Source organism: Oncorhynchus mykiss, chromosome 19 (genome assembly GCF_057628025.1).
Source record: "Oncorhynchus mykiss isolate SJ-2025 chromosome 19, ASM5762802v1, whole genome shotgun sequence".
In the NCBI taxonomy this organism is placed as follows: Eukaryota; Metazoa; Chordata; class Actinopteri; order Salmoniformes; family Salmonidae; genus Oncorhynchus; species Oncorhynchus mykiss.
In genome coordinates this window covers 26,603,052-26,625,495 of record NC_143040.1, presented here as the reverse complement: position 1 = coordinate 26,625,495, position 22,444 = coordinate 26,603,052, and the positions used below count along the sequence as shown (strand labels likewise).

The window sequence follows — 22,444 nt, the reverse complement described above, 5'->3', positions numbered from 1 at the left end:
TTTCAGTTCTTCACGGCGTAGTGTGTTACCAATTGTTTTCTTGGTGACTATGGTCCCAGCTGCCTTGAGATCATTGACAAGATCCTCCCGTGTAGTTCTGGGCTGATTCCTCACCATTCTCATGATCATTGCAACTCCACGAGGTGAGATCTTGCATGGAGCCCCAGGCCGAGGGAGATTGACAGTTCTTTTGTGTTTCTTCCATTTGCGAATAATCGCACCAACTAATGTCACCTTCTCACCAAGCTGCTTGGAGATGGTCTTGTGGCCCATTCCAGCTTTGTGTAGGTCTACAATCTTGTCCCTGACATCCTCGGAGAGCTCTTTGGTCTTGGCCATGGTGGAGAGTTTGGAATCTGTTTGATTGATTGCTTCTGTGGACAGGTGTCTTTTATACAGGTAACAAGGTGAGATTAGGAGCACTCCCTTTAAGAGTGTGCTCCTAATCTCAGCTCGTTACCTGTATAAAAGACACCTGGGAGACAGAAATCTTTCTGATTGAGAGGGGGTCAAATACTTATTTCCCTCATTAAAATGCAAATCAATTTATAACATTTTTGACATGCGTTTTTCAGGATTTTCTTGTTGTTATTCTGTCTCTCAATGTTCAAATAAACCTACCATTAAAATTATAGACTGATCAGTTCTTAGTCACTCCGGCCGCATAACCTAGAGGGTCTGGCTGGGCATCTATCCATGGAGGCGGCTCAGGTGCAGGACACAGACCCCGCTCCACCACTGGCTCACCCCACTTTGCTGGCACCTCTGGTGCGGGGACCCTCGTCGCCAACCCCGGACTGGGGACCCTCGTTGCGGGCCCCGGACTGGGCACCGTGGCTGCGGACTCCTGACTGGAGACCGTTGCTGGGGGCTCTGGACTGGAGGACTTCGCTGGGGGCTCTGGACTGGAGAATGTCGCTGGGGGCTCCGGACTGGAGAATGTCGCTGGGGGCTCCGGACTGGAGAACGTCGCTGGGGGCTCCGGACTGGAGAACGTCGCTGGGGGCTCCGGACTGGAGAACGTCGCTGGAGGCTGCGGACTGGAGAACGTCGCTGGAGGCTGCGGACTGGAGAACGTCGCTGGAGGCTGCGGACTGGAGAACGTCGCTGGAGGCTGCGGACTGGAGAACGTCGCTGGAGGCTCCGGACTGGAGATCGTCGCTGGAGGCTCCGGACTGGAGAACGTCGCTGGAGGCTCCGGACTGGAGATCGTCGCTGGAGGCTCCGGACTGGAGATCGTTGCTGGAGGCTCCGGACTGGAGAACGTAGCTGGAGGCTTCGTGCCATGGATCATCACTGGAGGCTTCGTGCCATGGATCATCACTGGAGGCTTCTTGCCATGTATCATCACTGGAGGCTTCGTGCCATGGATCATCACTGGAGGCTTCGTGCCATGGATCATCACTGGAGGCTTCGTGCCATGGATCATCACCCCATAGCACGGTGCCTGACCAGTCACATGCTCGCCACGGTAAGCATGTGGAGTTGGCTCAGGTCTGAATCCTGACTCTGCCACACTCCCCGTGTGTCACCCCTCAAAACATTTGGGGGCTGCCTCTCGGGATTCCCTCATAACGCTGCCGCTCTGCTTTAGCTGCTGCCTTCACCTTCTTCTCTGCTTCTACCTGCTCTCAGGGTAGGCGATCCTTCCCGGCCAGGATCTCGTCCCACGTCCAGGATCCCTTGCCATTCAAAATGTCCTCCCACTTCCATTTCTCCTTACCACGCTGCTTGGTCCGTTTGTGGTGGGAAGTTCTGTCATGGCCGTTAAAAGAAGAGGACCAAGGTACAGCGTGGTGAGGGTACATTTTCTCTTTATTTGGAAAATGACGCCGAACAAAACAATAACCACTACAAAAACAAAGCTAAAGGCTATGTGCCCTAAGCAAAGTCAACTTCCAACAACCACAGATTGGAAAAAGGGCAGCCTAAGTATGGTTCTCAATCAGAGACAACGATAGACAGCTGTCCCTGATTGAGAACCCTACCCGGCCAAAACATAGAAATACAAATAATAGAATACCCACCCCAACTCACACCCTGACCAAACCAAAATAGAGACATAAACAGGATCTCTAAGGTCAGGGCGTGACAACCTCTGTGAATGTGTGAGTGTGTGAGTGTGTGAGTGAGTGAGTGAGTGAGTGAGTGAGAACAGAATTTCCCTCACACTGTGTAGGATATAGAGTCTGTTTTTGGAGTTGTTACCTTGGTGCCCCCTGTCATTTGTAATTTTCCATATTCGGGAAATAGACTCTCACATACAAATGCACCTATCACTTCAAGTTTCACTGGTCAGCAGACCAGTAGACTGGCTTTTATTCTAGGTAACCACTATAGGCGTCCCATTAAAATCAAGGTTACAGGGGACAAAAACTCGAGGTTGACGCATGTCACTTAATGTTTTGGGCAAATCGCCTCATTGACATGAATGCATTATAAACGGGAAAGTCAGAGCTACAAGGATCAAACCTAAATGCAACGGATTGTTGTCTTCAGAGCCAAAGTTTACTGCTCATCATAGGCTGGCCCTAATGCCTCTACAGATCAATGGGAAACAGCTCAGGATGTCCCTAAGGCCTCTAAAGATCACTGGCAAACAGCTCAGTATGCCCCCTCAGGCTTCCTGTCAGAATCCTTTCCTAGGGATCTTTGAAACTGGGGATCAAGCACCTATTGAAGAAGTGCAACATGTAACTTACTTACTTGTAGCGGCCTCCCATGAGTATTAAGTCAATGTCTTTGATCAAAATTACACCCTATTCCCTACATAGTGCGCTGCTTTAAACCAGAGTCAAACGTAGTCCAAAAATGAATGTAAGCAATATGGGGCCATTTGGGATGCACACAATGACTGTGGGGCTGTTTGTTCTCTGACTTTGAAGATCATTAAGCGTATCATCGAGAGAGGTCTTCTTCACATGGAACTGAATAACCTGTTGCGTGTAGGGGGCAGTATTTTGATGTTTGGATGAAAAACCTACCCAAATTGAACTGCCTATTTCTCAGGGCCAGAATCTAGAATATGCATATAATCAGATTCAGATTAGTCAGATTAGGATAGAAAACACTCTAAAGTTTTCAAAACTGTCAAAATATTGTCTGTGAGTATAACAGAACTGGTATTACAGGCAAAACCTGAGGAAAATCCAACCCGGAAGTGCTGTTATTCCTGAAAGCTCTCTGTTCCATTGTCTGCCTTCGCTCCATTTAAAGGGATATCAACCATATTCCTTTTCCTATGGCTTCCACATGTTGTGAACAGTCTTTAGACATAGTTCCAGGCTTTTATTTTGAAAAATGAGCAAGAAAGATCACATCGCGTCATTGTATGGCTGGGTGCTAGCAGCATTTTGCATGCGCAACAGTTTGGAGCAGACATTTTCTCTCTCTCCTTTTGAAGAAGGTACAGTCCGGTTGAAATATTATCGATTATATATTGTAAAAAAGGATTGATAATAAAAAACGTTTGACATGTTTCTACGAACTTTACGGATACTATTTGGAATTTCCGTCTGCTCGGTCGTGACCACTCGAGCCTGTGGATTTCTGAACATAATGCGCCAAACAAATGGAGGCATTTTGGATATAAAGATAATCTTTATGGAACAAAAGGAACATTTATTGTGTAACTGGGAGTCTCGTGAGTGCAAACATCCAAAGATCATCAAAGGTAAGCGATTCATTAATTTTTTTTCTTTCTAACTTTCGTGACAAATCTACTTGGCTGCTAGCTGTTTGTAATGTTTTGTCTGCTGAGAGAGATGTCCTTACATAAAAGCTTGGTATGCTTTCGCCGAAAAGCTTTTTTGAAATCTGACATGCCAGGTGGATTAACAACAGGCTAAGCTGTGTTTTGCTATATTGCTCTTGTGATTTCATGAACATTTTATATTTTTAGTAATTTAATTGGAATTTGGCGCTCTGCAATTCAGCGGATGTTGATGAAAATGATCCCGCTAACGGGATGGGTGCGTCACGAAGTTAATAAATGATCACTTGCCGCGGGCTGAGAACAACCTTTTTGGTTTATTTACCTCGTTGTCAAGGATTCCGAATCGATGTAGTCCATGGCTGCATTCCAAACACTTAAAAGACGCACCCTATCCCCTCAGCCCTTAAAAATAAGTGGACACGTCTGATGACGTACTGTGTCATGACGTCTGACGAATGTACACTTGCAGGGCGAGGGAGGAAGGGATTATTTTTTAATGGACTGCCCTTGCCCGGAAATTTGTCACTCGTTCATCCCGCGATGATTGTGTTAAACAGTAAATCAACTTTGTCTGGCCTTATTGTACCTCTTTTATGCATGACAATTACAATCACTGCAGGCAAACTCCTAGAGGAAAACTTGGTTCAATCTGCTTTCCACTAGACACAGGACACTAACCTAAATCACATTGCCAAATCTACACTGGAGTTGCTTACCAAGAAGACAGTGGCCGAATTACAGTTTTGACTTAAATCTATGGCGAGACCTGAAAATGGTTGTTTAGCAATGATCATCAACCTATTTGACAGAGCTTGGAGAATGTTGTTAAAGAATAATGGGCAAATGTTGCACAATCTGGGTGTGGAAAGCTCTTGGAGACTTACCCAGAAAGACTCAGCTGTAATCACTGCCAATGCTTATGTAAATGAGACATTTCTGTATTTCATTTTCAATACATGTTTGCAAACATTTCTAAAAACATGCTTCCACTGCATGAGGTATAGTGTGTAGATGGGTGAGAAAAACAGAACAATTGAATTCATTTTTAATTCAGGCTGTAACATAACAAAATGTGGAATAAGTCAAGGCATAAGAATATTTTCTGAGTGCCAAGGTAATGTGGCGTGTGGTTGGCCTGGCAGCGAAAGAGGACTTTGTCCACATTATTATTCAATGAATTGTTAAGGATTCATGCATTGGTAAAATTACTTATTACCCCCTGTCTACCCCCCAAACACACACACACACACACACACAGAAACATTTTTGTATAGTTTGACAACACTGGTTGTAAGCTTTTAAATGATATCAAACTCAACCGCTTATCTTTTCCAGTGATGAAGACAGGTCTCATGGTATGGTGGGGTATGCAAATTGGATCAACTTTGGGGCCTGGTCAAAAGTACTGCACTATATAGGGAATAGAGTGCCATTTGGGACACCGGCCTCAGTGTCATGCGGTTACAATTAAATGGCTGACCTTTCCTTCCTCATCCCTCCATCCCAGGTGGAATCTTCTCCGGTGTAATTCTGTCCGGTTGGTTCAGCATATAGATCGTGGTATGTTCTCTAAGATCTGAAGTGCATCTTTAACTTTCCTGCACGTGCCTGGTGTTGTTCCTCCCTCATCTGGTATGACCCCTTTAAAAGTGGAACAGAGTTTTTGTTGATTCGTTGACCTTTTGAACTTTAATAGAAAGATGTTCTGTGTCCGTGGGGTATCTATACAGGTGGGTTTTGCGCTGAAGGAAATGGAATTTGTCATGGTGGATTGCACTGTGTGGGTATGTATGTGTGTGAACGTTTGTTTGTGTGTGAGTGTGTGTGCAGTCACTCACCTGTCTAAGGTTTTGCACAGCGCGAGCCCCCCATCCATTCACTTCAGACTGTTCCATCAACATGACAATAGCTCGGTCGACTGGACGTATTGACTACCCCAGTCCCTAATCTTGATATTCCATCTACAAAAGAAACATTGCTGACATGAATCATCCCATTTGAAAGCCACATCACTGAAACCCAGAGTGCGTAGACATTCATGGGCGATGGATGTATGACAGTCGTACAAACCGCTCCCAAAATAAAGTATTGCTCTCAACATTTAAGGGGCATACCAGGGATCCATTCGCCATCCATCTCTGCCAGCGGAATGGGTCTCTGTTGGATGCTCAGCTAGGGCTCAGTTAGCCCCGATGGGGACGAAACTGAAACAGACACAAACAGCACTCCTGTCTGGTCCCTCTCATCACAGGTGCTGCCCACACCGGGAGCTCTCGACAGGGGTCATCCTCAGGGACGAGAGGGCCTAGTGCTAGATCTCTGGAGGATGTCGGGAATAGAGAGAAACCTATTGAGAATCATAGTGCTTGAAATGTTGTTCGCTGTGCCGTTGCGATACCGAAATAAGAATTCCCTCTTGGCTGCATCCACCACCTGGCAAGTTTTTCTTTTCTCACCACACTTTGGTTTGAGAAACCTTCCGAACACACAACTAAAATCACAGGTGCCTATCGGTAGCTCTAGCTAGGTTTCCATCCAATTGGCGACAGATTATCATGCGAATATAAAACAAAATTGCATAAAAACAATATGTGCAAAAAAAAAAGGTTTTCCATCAAATTGATAAAAAGCTGTGCGTGATGATGTAACGCACATAAAAATACCTTTTGCGGTTAAATTCCCATGTGCCCGAATAAAAAAAATAGAAGTTAAATGGTTTTCCATCGCGTTTTCAACTCTACTGATGGTTTTCTCACAAAATTATTTTTGCATGAAATCGCAAGTGTGCCCACTCTGGTATTGGCACGTCCACTCTAGCCAACAGCTTGCAGATACAATGCGGATATAGTCTACATACATTACAAGATTATTATGGACAGTGAGATCATTTTCACTTGTCAAATGGCAGTCAAACATCCATGATCATGTCACCGAGAATAAGACCCTTGAAAGAAGCTTCAAGCTCATCATCTTGCACTTTCACCAACCTGGTGAAGTTCATCGTAATGTATTTCATCTGTAGCCTAATAAACTGCATGCTTTCCCGAGACAAAGTGGGAGGGTCACACAACATGTCAGCCTCCAGTATCTATGCTGCAATAGTCTATGTGCCGGAGGGCTAGGGCCAGTCTTATATCTGGTGTAATTCTCCTGTCTTATATATTGTCCTGTGTGAATTTAAGTATGCACCCTCTAATTCTCTCTCCCCTCCCGGAGGAACTGAGCCCTAGGACCATGCCTCAAGACTACCTGGCCTTGTTGACTCCTGTCCACCTGGTCGTGCTGCTGCTCCAAGTTCAACTGTTCTGCCTGTGGCTATGGAACCCTGACCAGTTCACCGGACCTGCTACCTTGTCTCGGACCTGCTGTTTTCGAGTCTCTCTCCCTCTACTGCACCTGCCGTCTCGACCTCTGAATGCTCGGCTATGAAATGCTAACTGACATTTACTCCTGAGGTACTGATCTGTTGCACCCTCTACAACCATTGTGATTATTATTTTACCCTGCTGGTCATCTATGAACGTTTGAACATCTTGAAGAACAATCTGGCCATGCACATCCAGAAGAGAACTGGCCACCCCTCAGAGCCTGGCTCCTCTCTAGGTTTCTTCCTAGGTTTATGCCTTTTTAGGGAGGTTTTCCTGCATTGCTTGCGGTTTGGAGTTTTAGGCTGGGTTTCTGTATAGCACTTTGTGACATATGCTGATGTAAAAAGGGCTTTATAAATAAATGTGGTTGATTGGTGTCATTGCGTGACTCCAAGTTTACTTTGATATGGATGGTTATTATATCAATATTTGCGCATTAAAAGCGTTTCCACCGATATTTCTCGCATTATTCATTTTACTGCCACAAAAAGATCCCATCTTGTCTAGCGCATTTTGTTTTGTGGACATTTGGAAAGTTTTACAGACAAATTATCTGTTTCAAATTGTCCGCTCATTACATTTTTGTATCCGACATGTACTTTACTCGGGTTAAAAGGTTGGATGGAAACCTGGTTACTGATACACAAATGATCAGCAGCCATTTTAATCTACATTGATGATCTCATAACGGCACATTCAAACATCAACCATACATCAACCAGTCTAAATCTGTAGTTTAAGCATGCGTTTGTTTGTTCATGACTTATAAATTCATAAGGGCCGGTAGTTTCATCACAACCCAAGAACATATATTTTTGGTTTCACATTGGTTGTGGGAATGAAGCCATACATTTCCTGATTGGTAAAATGCAACATTTTTTAAATGTTCTGACATAAGAAAAATACAATTTCACCTGTTCTGGGAATGTTTCTTTTTTAGGTTGCAGGGAGGTTCTGTTTTATTCTTGTGAGGTTCTGTTAACCCTCTGAGAACGAAAATTATAGGTTATTTTGAGTTTTTTACATATATTTCCTTAAAACTTTCATTGAATGTTTTGATAAGACTTTTAATAACACAGCTAGATTATTTTGGGTTAACTTTTTTGAACTCCAAGCACAGATAGGACACACAGGAATTAATTCCCTTAGGCATTATAAAGCAAACACATTTTGTTTTGGAACATGGTATCGGTGAGATTCAAACCTATAATCTTCTGTTCTCTATCAATGGAATTAGTCCAGTGCGCCACCAGGATGGAGCTAGCATATCATGTTTTTTTACGCATAAAAAGCTGTTTATTTTAGTCTATTCAAACAATCCCCATTTCAAAGGAAACAAGCACTCATTAAGATCAGGTGTGGCCAATTAGTGGGTGCAGCCAACACACCTCAACAAACACACTTAACCCTCATACCACCGACTGGGGTTATTTTCACCCCAGAGGAAATATTTTTATTATAGCCCAAATGTGGTTTATTACATTTTTCATGACTTTGTCAATCAACATGTTCCTAACTCTTGGAACTACCCATCCCGGATCCGGGAGAATTGTCATCAACTACACTAATTAGCATAGCGCAACGGTGAAAAACACAGCTTAGCCTTTTGTTAATCACCCTGTCATCTCAGATTTTGAAATTATACTTTACAGCCAAAGCAAGACAAGCGTTTGTGTAAGTTTATCGATAGCCTAGCATAGCATTATGTCCAGCTAGCAGCAGGAAGCTTGGTCACAAAAATCAGAAAAGCAATCAAATGAACCGTTTACCTTTGATGATTTTCGGATGTTTTCACTGACGAGACTCCCAGTTAGACAGCAAATGTTCCTTTTGTTCCATAAAGATAATTTTTTATTAATTCCTCCATTTGTTTGTCACGTTATGTTGAGAAATCCACCGGAAATAGCAGTCACGACAACGCAGAATTCAAATTATATCCATAATATCGACATAAACATGGCAAACATTTTTTATAATCAATCCTCAAGGTGTTTTTCAAATATCTATTTGATAATATATCAACTGGGACAATTGGCTTTTCAGTAGGAGCGAGAGGAAAAATGACTACCTCTGTCTTTTACGCAAGAATCACTCTGAGAGCCCTCAGCTGGCCACTTACGCAATGTAGTCGTTTACGCTCATTCTTCAACATAAAGGCGTGAAACTACGTCACAATGCTGTAGACACCTTAGGGAATACGTAGACAAAGGAATCTGGTTGATATCCCTTTCAGTGGCCAATAGGGGTGCATAGGAACACAACGGTTTGAAAACATGAGTCACTTCCTGATTGGATTTTTCAGTTCTGTTATACTCACAGACAATATTTTGACAGTTTTGGAAACTTTAGAGTGTTTTCTATCCTAAGCTGTCGATTATATGCATAGTATAGCATCTGGTCCTGAGAAATAGGCGGTTTACTTTGGGAACGTTATTTTTCCAAAAATATAAATAGTGCCCTTAGTTTCAAGAGGGTTTTAACATCTAAATTATTGTTTAGTGTTTCTGTTTCAATATGGATAAAAAAATAAATACATCTAGTCCTTTGACCCCAGACATAAACACCTAATTCAGCCTATTGTAATTTGTTAAATAAGGCCTTTATTTGAATCTAAGTTTCTATGGAGACCTAATAACAAGTTATCCACCAAATAGATCTTCTGACAAGATATAGCACCCCACATACTCGTCTAAGATTGTACTTTTCTAGACCACGACAAAGTCTGCCAATGGTATAAATACTTGATAGAACTGCAATACAGAACCCAGAAACACTCTGAATCTACACAGAGAACTGTATTGGTGTGTATTCCTGAAAAGCTATTCTACGGCTGATCTAAAAAATATATATATATTTTTTAATTTGAATCCAGGTTTCTCTGGAGACATATTAAGTTATACAGTACAAAAATATCTCCTGGCCCGACGAATCCGGATTCCTGTTGCATCAGTCAGGATTTGGCATAAGCATCATGAGTCCATGGCCCCATACTGCCTGGTGTCAACGGTACAGGCTGGTGGTGGTGGTGTGATGGTGTCAGGATTGTTTTCCTGGCACAGGTTAGGGCCCTTGATTCCAACTGAACAAATTCTGACCATAATTCTTTCCCCCTTTTTCCTGCATAGAAGCAAAAGATAAAGCAGGAAACACCAGTGACTCTGTCTATAAAAAAGAGTAGTCAGATGAAGCAGATGCTTACAGGCAACATTTGCAATGAGCTAAAGGGTAGAGCTGTCGCTTTCAAGGAGCGGGACTCTAACCCGGAAGCCCATCATCGGATGGGGCCACAGTGTCTCCTGACCCCTCCTGTCTCAGCCTCCAGTATTTATGCTGCAGTAGTTTATGTGTCGGGGGGCTAGGGTCAGTTCCTGTTCACCGGACGTGCTACCTGTCCCAGACCTGCTGTTTTCAACTCTCTAGAGACAGCAGTAGTTGTAGAGATACTCTTAATGATCGGCTAAGAAAAGCCAACTGACATTTACTCCTGAGGTGCTGACTTGCTGCACCCTTGACAACTACTGTGATTATTATTATTTGACCATGCTGGTCATTTATGAACATTTGAACATCTTGTCCATGTTCTGTTATAATCTCCACCCGGCACAGCCAGAAGAGGACCGGCCACCCCTCATAGCCTTGTTCCTCTCTAGGTTTCTTCCTAGGTTTTGGCCTTTCTAGGGAGTTTTTCCTTGCCACCGTGCTTCTACACCTGCATTGCTTGCTGTTTGGGGTTTTAGGCTGGGTTTCTGTACAGCACTTTGAGATATCAGCTGATGTACGAAGGGCTATATAAATAAATTAGATTTGATTTGATTTATAAGAAATCCCGCTTTGCCCTCCGACAAACCATTCAAACCGGTAAAGCGTTAATACAGGTTTAAGATTGAATCGTACTACATCGGCTCTGACGTTCGTCGGATGTGGCAGGGCCTGCAAACTATAGCAGACTACAAAGGGAAGCACAGCCGAGAGCTGCCCAGTGACACGAACCAGACAGGCTATGTAACTTCTATGCTCGCTTTGAGGCAAGTAACACTGAAACATGCACAAGAGCATCAGTTGTTCCGGACGACTGTGTGATCCGCAGCCGATGTGATTAAGACCTTTAAACAGGTCAACATTCACAAGGCCATAAGGCCAGACGGATTACCAGGACGTGTACTCCGACCACACGCTGACCAACTGGCAAGTGTCTTCACTGACATTTTCAACCTCTCCCTGTCTGAGTCAGTAATACCAACATGTTTCAAGCAGACCACCCTGTGCCCAAGAACCCTGTGCTCAAGGTAACCTGCCTAAATGACTACCGACTATTAAGATCAGTTTAGATCAAATTGGCCACCAATTTTCTTGCTCCATCATGGTGAAATTACAAAAGCAGAGCCATCATCATGCATGGTGAAAATTATATCAAGCCATGGCATTTTTCTTTTTTCTTAAACTTGTAAACATAAAACGTCTGTAGACATGAAATCTGGTCATGGCTCACATCAACACCATTATCCCAGAAACCCTAGACCCACTCCAATTTGCATACTGCACCAACAGATCCACAGATGATGCAATCTCTACTGCACTCCACACATCCCTTTCACACCTGGACAATAGAAACAGTGAGAATGCTGTTCATTGTCTACAGCTCAGCATTCAACACCGTAGTGCCCTCAAAGCTCTTCAATAAGCTAAGGACCCTGGGACTAAACACCTCCCTCTGCAACTGGATTCTCATGTACTCCCTGTTCACTTATGATTGCTCGGCCAGGCACGACACCAACACCATCATTAAGTTTTCTGATGACACAACCGTGGTAGGCCTGATCACCGACAACGATGAGCCACCTATAGGTAGGAGGTCAGAGACTTGGCTGTGTGGTGCCAGGACAACAAACTCTCCCTCAACCTGATCAAGACAAAGGAGAAGATTGTGGACTACAGGAAAAGGAGGACCGAGTACACCCCCATTCTCATTCACGGGGCTGTAGTGGAGCAGGTTGAGAGCTTCAAGTTCCTTGGCCTTTACATCACCAACAAACTAACATGGTCCAAGCACACCAAGACAGTCATGAAGAGTGGACGACAAAACCTTTTCCCCCTCAGGAGACTGAAAAATATTGGCATTGGTCCTCAGTTCCTCAAAAGGTTCTACAGCTGCACCATCGAGAGCATCCTGACGGGTTGCATCACTGCCTGGTATAGCAAGTGCTCGGCCTCCGACCGCAAGGCACTACAGAGGACAGTGAGTACGGCCCAGTACATCGACGGGGCCAAGCTTTCTGCCTTCCAGGACATGTATCCCAGGCGGTGTCAGAGGAAGGCCCTAACAATTGTCAAAGACTCCAGTCACCCTAGTTATAGACAGTTCTCTTTGCTGCCGCACGGCAAGCGGTACCGGAGCGCTAAGTCTAGGTCCAAGAGGCTCCTAAATAGCTTCCACCGCCAAGCCGTAAGACTCCTGAACAGCTAATCAAATGGCTACACAGACTATTTGCATTGCTCCCCCCCCCCCCCCACCTCTCTGAAATGCTGCTGCTGCTCTCTGTTATTATCTATTCATAGTCACTTTAATAACTCTTCCTACCTGTACATATTACCTCCATTACCTCTACACCAGTGCCCTCGCACATTGACCCTGTACCGGTACCCCCTGTATATAGCCCGCTATTGTTATTTACTGCTGCTCTTTAATCATTTGTTATTCTTATCTATTACTTTTTTTTTGCTATTTTCGTAAAACTGCATTGTTGGTTAAGGGCTTGTAAGTAATCGTTTCACTGTTGTATTCGGCACATGTGACAAATAATTTTACCTGATTTGATTTGAACATAACTAAAGATTTATTGTGTTTTTTTTTATGGAAGGTTTTTTAATATTCTCTGAACAATTTGAGAGCATGACTGTAAATAGAACCACGAGGAAACGTGTAGGAAACATTATTCTGAAGAACGCGTTTTGTTAACGTTCTCTGAACTCTTTGAGGACATTCCCAATTCCCAACTTGGTGAACGTTCATAGAACATTACCAAAATTGAAATGAAATGTATCCATGTTTGAATATTTAGGAAACGTTCTGTTCAAGTAATGAAATATCATGAAAACATTTTTTTTTGGGGGGGGGGGGGGGGGCTAAATGTGCTTAACATTTTCCAAAGCCAAGCAACTATCCTGCAACATTCACAGAAAGGTGTGGGTAGGTTCCATGCAAAAATAACCATAGGACAACCAACATTTCACCAAGCTCTAAGAAACATATGGTTCTCAGAATGTTATGTGCTAGCTGGGAAGAGTGATTGCAGGGAGATCAGGAAAAAGCTCTAAGAAACATATGGTTCTCAGAATGTTATGTGCTAGCTGGGAAGAGTGATTGCAGGGAGATCAGGAAAAAGCTCTAAGAAACATATGGTTCTCAGAATGTTATGTGCTAGCTGGGAAGAGTGATTGCAGGGAGATTAGGAAAAAGCATGCAGGCGAGCGGTGACCTGACAGGTTAACAGAGGAAATAAAATAATAATAAAGGAATGTACACTGTCGGACAATCCTAAACTTCATTTTCCTTTGCTGACAATGGCGACCATTCATGTCGTACAAATAGGTTTCCTTCAAACACAGAGATAACACGAAGGCGCTTCACTCTCAACGTTGACATCGACTTCTTGACAATGTCATTTTGAAAATGGGTCAACAACACCATGCAATTCCACGTGTGGATGGAGGCAGTTGTTATTGATTGACAGACAAAACCTTTCAACCTTTCCCCTTCTCACAAAGACTGACCATCTCCATCGATAGTTCACACCGACGGGACAAAAATGTCCATTTTGTTTCCTTTTTTTCAAGATAATTACCTTTGCATTTTTCCATTCTTAACTCCTCTGTTATTCTTTGCAAAAAAAGTGGTCATTCTAACCACTAGGCTACATGCCAACCTTGTGTGTCTGTCCAGGGCAACGGTTGCCTCAGGTTTTATTGCTGTTTGCTTTGTGCAACCATAGCAGTCAGTTCTATCCATATTGTCTACAGTATGTGTGACAGGGGGTCAATTTAATTTACTCCACTATTACCACTACATAATAAAGCAGAAAACAGATCTAATCACACCTAGATTATCTTTCTCGGGTCCAACATTATTTTTGCTTTATATGGGGATGCCGTCACTTCAGACATTTTCTTCTCTCTGCAACTTTGAAAAAAAAAATCAATATTCCCCAAGTTGTCTATTTCAAGCAATCCCCGAAATTCAGGCAATCGTGTCCACCACAGAGAAAAATATGTATGGGAAGTTGTCAAAGGCATCTGTCTCCATAAAACTTTGTTTGGAAAAGGAGTTGATTATGCAAGGTCTTTGGGGAAAATGTTACACTGCAGAAGATGATACCGTATCTCTTGCTGACATCATGGGGGAAAATGTAGCGACAAAGCCTTTTGATGTGCCTGTGTGGCAGTGGAAAGATATCTGTATACGTCTGTTCGCCAAACAACACATTCAGCAGTCACGGGCAAAGTTCAAAAGTATTATTTTTCCAATGGGTGGCGCATTCGACGCATAGAATGCCAAGATGAAACTGCCAAACGGGCTCTTTCTGGTTTGCTTACTGATGCATCCCAATACACACACAAGCACAAACATACTCACATTCATTCTCACACACACATAAAAAAACACACACAACATTGGCATAGATAGAGAACGGAGCTCAATGCAGCTGGACTTTCTCTCTCGCTCTTTCTCTCTTTGCGCTATATTTTCATTCATTAACTCTTCCTCTTTCGGGTGAAAATGAAGCTATAATCTTGCTCTCCTCTCAAGGGGTTATTAAAGCAATACGATACGTGTATTATTGGTCAAAGAGGTCAAGGTCTACCCTTTGGCTGAAGTCTGCAAAACTAACACACCAGTACTTATATGGACACTGTAAACCAGGCTGGGATAAAGAACTCTAAAAGTCTCTCACTTCAAAGCACTGCTTAGCTAGCTACTAACTTAATAACGCCCAACTCCGTCTGTCATCTCCACCTAGCTACTAGCTTAAGGCCAAAATTTATATAAGCATTTTCAAAAGGTAAACATAAAATGTCAAAATATTGATGAAAATGTATACTTTCCTTAGTTTATCATACTGTACTACCGTCAACAAAATATAATGAATTACTACTTTAAAATGGGCATGCATATGTAATTCCAAAACCCATTTCATAGATAATGTAACAAGCTTGATTCAATTGTAGTAACTTATTTTGACGAGATGACGATAGCAATTCTTCAACTGACATTTCCCGAAAGTCAGGCCTCTTCCCACATGCTAACTCATTTTCCTCAGCTTCAGAAGCATCTTCATTCACCAAATTGTGTGTGGTTATCATTAGATACATTTGTCGATTTTTTATTCTAGATAACATTTTCTTTCGAAAAATGTACCAAGAATGCATTTTACGAACATGTCTTAAGATTTTACAGATTGTTTCTTCTGACCTATTATTTATCCACAATCTGCTTTGATTAAGTCCAGCCCTTAAGTGTCTCAACAAAATGAAATCAAAATATTTAGGCTGACTTAATCCAGTGTCCCGAAGAAGGAATTTTTGCGATTTGCAAATATGCACATATTTCATGAGCTTTCACCTCATTTGCATGTATATTTTTTCTTTACAAATTTTAAAAAATATATTTGTATCTACATCCAACTGGTAAATGTTAATTGTGATATGATTAAGGGGGGAAAAAAATCCCTATTAGGGTGTGGTGCCTGGCCTTAGTAAAGCCCACCTCTGTCTTGTCAGCTCCACCATACAAATGGCTCATTAGCATATTGATGTACTGCTTTGAGAACAGGGACCCTGTCACTTATCTTATTTAGGTGGAATCATTGAGATAAATGGAGAGAGTGTTAGCGGCAGCGGCGCGTTACTAGTGTTAATGTGCCACACGCCGTCAACGATGCAGGTGATCGAGCCCAGAGGATTATTAGCAGCGTGCTACGGTAGATTTGAATGGCGGTAGTCCACCCTGAGAGTGTTGAGGGAGGGCAAAAACAAAAAAAAAGGATCCCACTGCTGCCACTGATGGCTCAACAACAAACAAGGGTGGAGTGGAGCTTTTGTCACACGCGGGGAATATTCCGTTCTGTAATGTACTCGCTAGCGCACGTGTAGCGCGTTAGCGTGCTAACATGGTCCTTAATATGCTCAGTCTACCTTTGTCTTCATTACTGCCTTAACTGGTTGGCTGTGCTTTCGAATGTTAACTAGCAATGTTAAATGCCCATGAATCTCCAGGTAAGATGCATGCTCTCTCCCCCTTTGAAAGGGAGCATACTGTATTAATGCGACAGCTCATGGGTCCCCTCGCCTTACGTGTGGCAACTCGCCTGTCGCCGCGGTAACCGCTAATGTCGCGAAACCATGTCTACCGCCATGCCTTAATTGAACGTATAGAATGCAGGCTCCCATTTTTTTTCCACTCACACCATGTAACGATAGGTATAGATGTCCTATCCTTTCCACCTTCTCTCCGTTGGGATTGAGTGAGACCCAATTAAATTCAAATGGGAGAGATTAACAGACCGACACGTCTCGCACGGTCAGTGATGTCACTGTCAGTGATGCCCATTCGGTGTAGATGGCGACAAAATCAGAAGCCTTTGTGAGGGTATGAGTACACTGTGTATACCAAACATTAGGAAGACCTTCCTAATATTGAGTTGCAACCCCCCTTTATCCCTCAGAACAGCCTCGGCACCTCAAGGTGTCGAAAGCGTTCCACAGGGATGCTGGCCCATGTTGACTCCAATGCTTCCCACAGTTGTGTCAAGTTAGCTGGTGTCCTTTGGATGGTGGACCATTATAGATGCACACGGGAAACTGTTGAGCACAAAAAAAAACAGCAGTGTTGCCAGGGCCGGTCCTGGACGTTCTGCCACCCTAGGCGAGACAAAAATCGGAGAAACAGAATGTAATAGCAGCCAAATGAATTGGCCTATGCTACAAATTAAACACAATGTTCCACACAGTTACTAGGCTATATAATCAGTTCAATGTCAATAACATAGCCTAATGTTTTCAATCTGATTACATTGATAAAATCACCAATGCCCTGGACGTTCTGCCGCCCTAGGCGAGACAAAAATAATTACATCTTAGACATCCTTATGAATCTAAGCATGGCACTTTCAAAAGTTCCATTTCCACCCAGAAAGAGGCTCTGCTGACGCAGAAAACTGTAGCTTCAACTGCTGGCTACTCGTCCGTTGTGTAACCAAACAACAGAATTGCTTTCCTAAAAGCTGCCTGGGTTTAAACAAACATATTTTTTTCAGAAAGAGAAAAGCTCAATTGATAGGGACAGAATAGCAGAGTCAATTGTTTTTATCTCTTAAAATATTACAGGCTGCAGTTTAGCTTCAGATTGTCATATAGAGGAATCAATATAACCCCATATGCATCGCGGGCATTTTAGAGCTTGTTTCTACCACAAGGCATCACCGAGTTAAGCATTGTTACAGAACGCTTGATATAATCTGGATACGTTTAATGTATTTATTTCGAATTATAAAGCAAACAATAGATATCCTTTTTTGCCCTCTTCTTTAACCAAGGGCACGTGATACCCTCACTCAATTCGACCCCTGGTTTGAGTCAAACATACCAAGCCCTTCCCAGACACAGAGGTGGTTAATCAGCGCATGCGATAGCATTGGAGTATTTGGCTGTAGCGACATCTATGGATAGGATAATTGTGTCTGTCAAACAGGTAGGTTTACCACTTAGTTTTTGGAAGACGAAGAAATTGTATTTAACCCCTGCATCGGCGAGTTACGATGTTGCTATCACGATGCAACCTACTACCTACAGTATAGTTGTCACACCCTGACCATAGTTTGATTTGTATGTTTCTATGTTTTGTTTGGTCAGGGTGTGATCTGAGTGGTCATTCTATGTTGTGTGTCTAGTTTGTCTGTTTCTGTGTTTGGCCTGATATGGTTCTCAATCAGAGGCAGGTGTTAGTCATTGTCTCTGATTGGGAACCATATTTAGGAAGCCTGTTTGGTGTTGGGTTTTGTGGGTGATTGTCTCCTGTGTCAGTGTTTGTACCACACGGGACTGGTTTCGGGTTTTCACATTTATTGTTTTTGTAGTTTATTCATGTATAGTTTTCTTATTAAAAACAAACGTGAATTTCAACCACGCTGCATTTTGGTCCTCCTCTCCTTCACCAGACGAATCCCGTTACAATAGTAGGAAAACGAGTTTCTTATTAATAATATCCCGCCTGTTTTCACACATGGCTCGACCACATAATTGTTACAATTCCAATAAAAATAACACTTTTATATAACATATTTAACATATATTTTTTAATTTCTGTAAAACAGAGTAAGATAATTTGAGCTTTGGAAACAAGTGCTTTCATAAATGCATGGCGGGCCTTTTGCTGGAGCAGTGTAAAATAAGCTTCATGTCAACGACCCAGCCTGAATAAATTTAGTTTATTTACATATCGAATTTGATTGTCCAACATCAGTGACAACAATTGATTTATTTCGTCTCCACCTAGAGTGCAGTCTTTCCTCTGCTGTGCTGTTGCATTGCAGTCAGCAATGTTTTCTCTCAGTAGCTGTTCATGGTCCTGAAATCAAATAATCTGAGTTTGCTTGGACACCAGCCTGAACTCCAGCTCCTTCGACTTCTGGAAACTATCTAGGTGGACATATGACTTCTCACGCGAGCTGAGGAGGTGGCACAGATTCTTCCAGTCCCTGGTTCCATCCCTGACCAGTGCAGATATGCGCTCGTGTGGAAAATGTTTGCAGCAAAAACAGAAGGCTGCATCTTTTTGGTAGGAATAGACAAGCCTAGGCCTCTGCACTCTCTCCCCGTTCACCATCCTCCTATTGTAGTGGGCCACCAAAACTTTTCGTTGCCCCTCATCTCTTGGGAAATTCCCCTCCTTATCCTGATGTGGCTCAGCCTGCTCTAACATATCCCGTAAAGATCCAGTCCTATATTTTGGCCACTCGCCGGGATCTTTTACGTTTTTTGTCTGGGAGTCGGATTTAGCAGCACTGTCATCCGGGACGGGGAGCGACGAATCTGAGTCTGGGTCCAAGATAGTAGGGTCTTCACTGGCATTGTTTGTAGGTGTGGCTAGGCCTGGTACGGCCACTTGTTCTTGTCCAGCCAGAGAGCTGTCATCATCGGTGGAAGTGCATGCCTCAGACTCTTCCAGTTTGCCCTCTTCGCTGCTAGAATCAACGAACGGGGGCTTGTCGTTGGCCTGTCCTCATATTCTTGTCATTCTCCACACCGGCTGATGGACATTGCTGCATGCTGATAGATTTCACCAGCAAATTTCTTTGGTTTAGAGATTGTGCATCGACTCTCATAGTTTTTTGTTTTTGTCTCTTAGACATGGTAGAAAATTGTCTCAAATCTCTATAGATTACTTTTAGCTAAAATTATATCCACTAGTAGTAGCTAGCTAATGTAACAGGCTAGATTAGGCTACTGCCTTAATCACTAATTGTCTTCTCACGCACAATAAATAAATAAAAATACAATAATTTAATTAGCAGATTCATTTTTATTAATGTTTCACAATTGGATAATAATCACATATAAACACACACATCACCATAACTACCAAGGATAGTGGGAGTGAACTTCAGGAGAAGCGGGAATGGGGTTGGGGCGGGAACTGCAGCAACGCATTGAGCTGGTGGCTTGGGTGCGTGGGCGGTGTAGTAGCCAATCAGCGGTGCAGAGGGTGGCAGCCAATTGTCAAAATGCTGCCTCAAATTCAAGTGCCGCATTAGGCGGAGGCCTAATCTTGCCTGATGGGAGGGCCAGCCCTGAGTGTTGCAGTTCTTGACACAAACCAGTGCGCCGGGCACGTACTAAGTCAGAAGTTTACATACACATTAGCCAAAAATATTAAAACTCAGTTTTTCACAATTCCTGACATTTAATCATAGTAAAAATTCAATGTCTGAGGTCAGTTAGGATCACCACTTTACTTTAAGAATGTGAAATGTCAGAATAATGTTAGAGAGAATGATTTATTTCAGCTTTTATTTATTTCATCACATTCCCAGTGGGTCAGAAGTTTACATACACTCAATTAGTATTTGGTATCATTGCCTTCCACAAGCTTCCCAAAATAAGTTGGGTGAATTATGGCCCATTCCTCCTGACAGAGCTGGTGTAACTGAGTCAGGTTTGTAGGCCTCCTTACTCGCACACTCTTTTTCAGTTCTGCCCACAAATTTTCTTTATGATTGAGGTCAGGGTTTTGTGATGGCCACTCCAATACCTTGACTTTGTTGTCCTTAAGCCATTTTGCCACAACTTTGGAAGTATGCTTGGGGTCATTGTCCATTTGAAAGACCCATTTGTGACCAAGCTTTAACTTCCTGGCTGATGTCTTGATGTTGTTTCAATATATCCACATCATTTTCCTTCCTCATGATGCCATCTATTTTGTGAAGTGCACCAGTCCCTCCTGCATCAAACCACCCCCACAACATGATGCTGCCACCCCCGTGCGTCACGGTTGAGATGGTATTCTTCAGCTTGCAAGCTTCCCCCTTTTTCCTCCAAAAATGATGATGGTCATTATTTCCAAACAGTTCTATTATTGTTTCATCAGACCAGAGGACATTTCCCCCAAAAGTATGATCTTTGTCCCCATGTGCAGTTGCAAACCATAGTCTGGCTTTTTTATGGTGGTTTTGGAGCAGTGGCTTCTTCCTTGCTGAGCTGCCTTTCAGGTTATGTCGATATAGGACTCATTTTACTGTGGATATAGATACTTTTGTACCTGTTTCCTCCAGGATCTTCACAAGGTCCTTTGCTGTTGTTTTGGGATTGATTTGCACTTTTCGCACCAAAGTACGTTCATCTCAAGGAGACAGAACGCGCCTCCTTCCTGAGCGGTATGACGGCTGCATGGTCCCATGGTATTTATACTTGCGTACAATTGTTTGTACAGATGAACGTGTTACCTTCAGGCCTTTGAAAATTGCTCCCAAGGATGAACTAGACTTGTGGAGGTCCACCATTTTTTTCTGAGGTCTTGGCTGATTTTTTTTGATTTTCCAGTGTTGTCAAGCAAAGAGGCACTGAGTTTGAAGGTAGGCCTTGAAATACATCCACAGGTACACCTCCAATTGACTCAAATGATGTCACTTTGCCTGTCAGAAGCTTCTAAAGCTATGACATCATTTTCTGGAAATTTCCAAGCTGTTTAAAGGCACAGTCAACTTAATGTATGTAAACTTCTGACCCACTGGAATTGTGAAACAGTGAAGAAGTGAAATAATCTGTCTCTAAACAATTGTTGGAAAAATTACTTGTGTCATATACAACGTAGATGTCCTAACCAACTTGCCAAAGCTATAGTTTGTAAACAAGAAATCAAGAAATTTGTGGAGTGGTTGAAAAACAAGTTTTAATGACTCCAACCTAAGTGTATGGAAACTTCCGACTTCAACTGTAAATATTTTGTCTTGGCCATTCACCCACTAAATGGCACACATACACAACCCATGTCTTAATTGTCTCAAGACTTTAAAATCCTTCTTTAACCCGTTTCCTCCCTTTCATCGACACTGATTGAAGTGGATTTAATAACAAGTTACATCAATAAGTGATCATAGCTTTCACCTGGATTCAGTCTAGGTCATGGAAAGAGCATGTTTTGTACGCTCAGTGTATTGGAATACAAACACACATTGTGGCATTGAGGTGGCCCTGACAATGACAGATGTGAACAAGCAGCAGACACAGGGTGATTTATAGAGCAAATCACAAATCACGCCAGGAGGTTACCAGCACCCGGCAACCTCCATCTTGTAGACACAGCTTGAGCATGCCCTTTGAGATCACCTCACTCATGCTGGAAACACATATATAGCTGAAAACACACGTACAAGCACACACAGTGTTTGGGAGTAACGGATGTAATCAATTACATTCCCAGCAAAAAAAAATTGTAATCTGACTACAGATACTTTTGATATTACTTCTGGGATTACTTTTCAATTAGGAAAAGTTCCTAACACCTTTTGTTTTCTCAATGACATTCAAATCAGTATTTAAAAAAGGCTCAAGGTTAATTATTTTCCGCCTGACCGAGTCTGACCGTAAATTAGAGGCCACTAGGATGACACCAAATGCATTTGATGGATTGCGGGGAAAGAGCAGGAATAGGTTTTCAGGCTACAGTGCAAGCTACTGTACGTCTTCCGACTGCTGTCGGCATCCAAAGATTATCCAACTTGAATAAACACTTGGAGGTAAGGATGGCAGCGGTGGTGTAGGCTACAGGCGATACGGATATCACTTAGGACTATTATTGATATCTACATAG

The 22,444-nt window shown here is 42.8% G+C and overlaps 1 protein-coding gene across 1 annotated transcript in view; it reads right to left on the bottom strand.

The window, feature by feature from the left end:
- Positions 1–439: 439 nt before the first annotated feature.
- The window catches only part of LOC149975152 (uncharacterized), a 43,917-nt gene continuing 21,912 nt past the window's right edge, over positions 440–22,444 (bottom strand). The window contains exon 2 of the mRNA XM_090209689.1: positions 440–1,276. Within this exon, the coding sequence (XP_090065815.1) occupies positions 641–1,276 (636 nt within the window). The 3' untranslated portion in view covers positions 440–640. The remainder of the gene's footprint in view (positions 1,277–22,444) is intronic.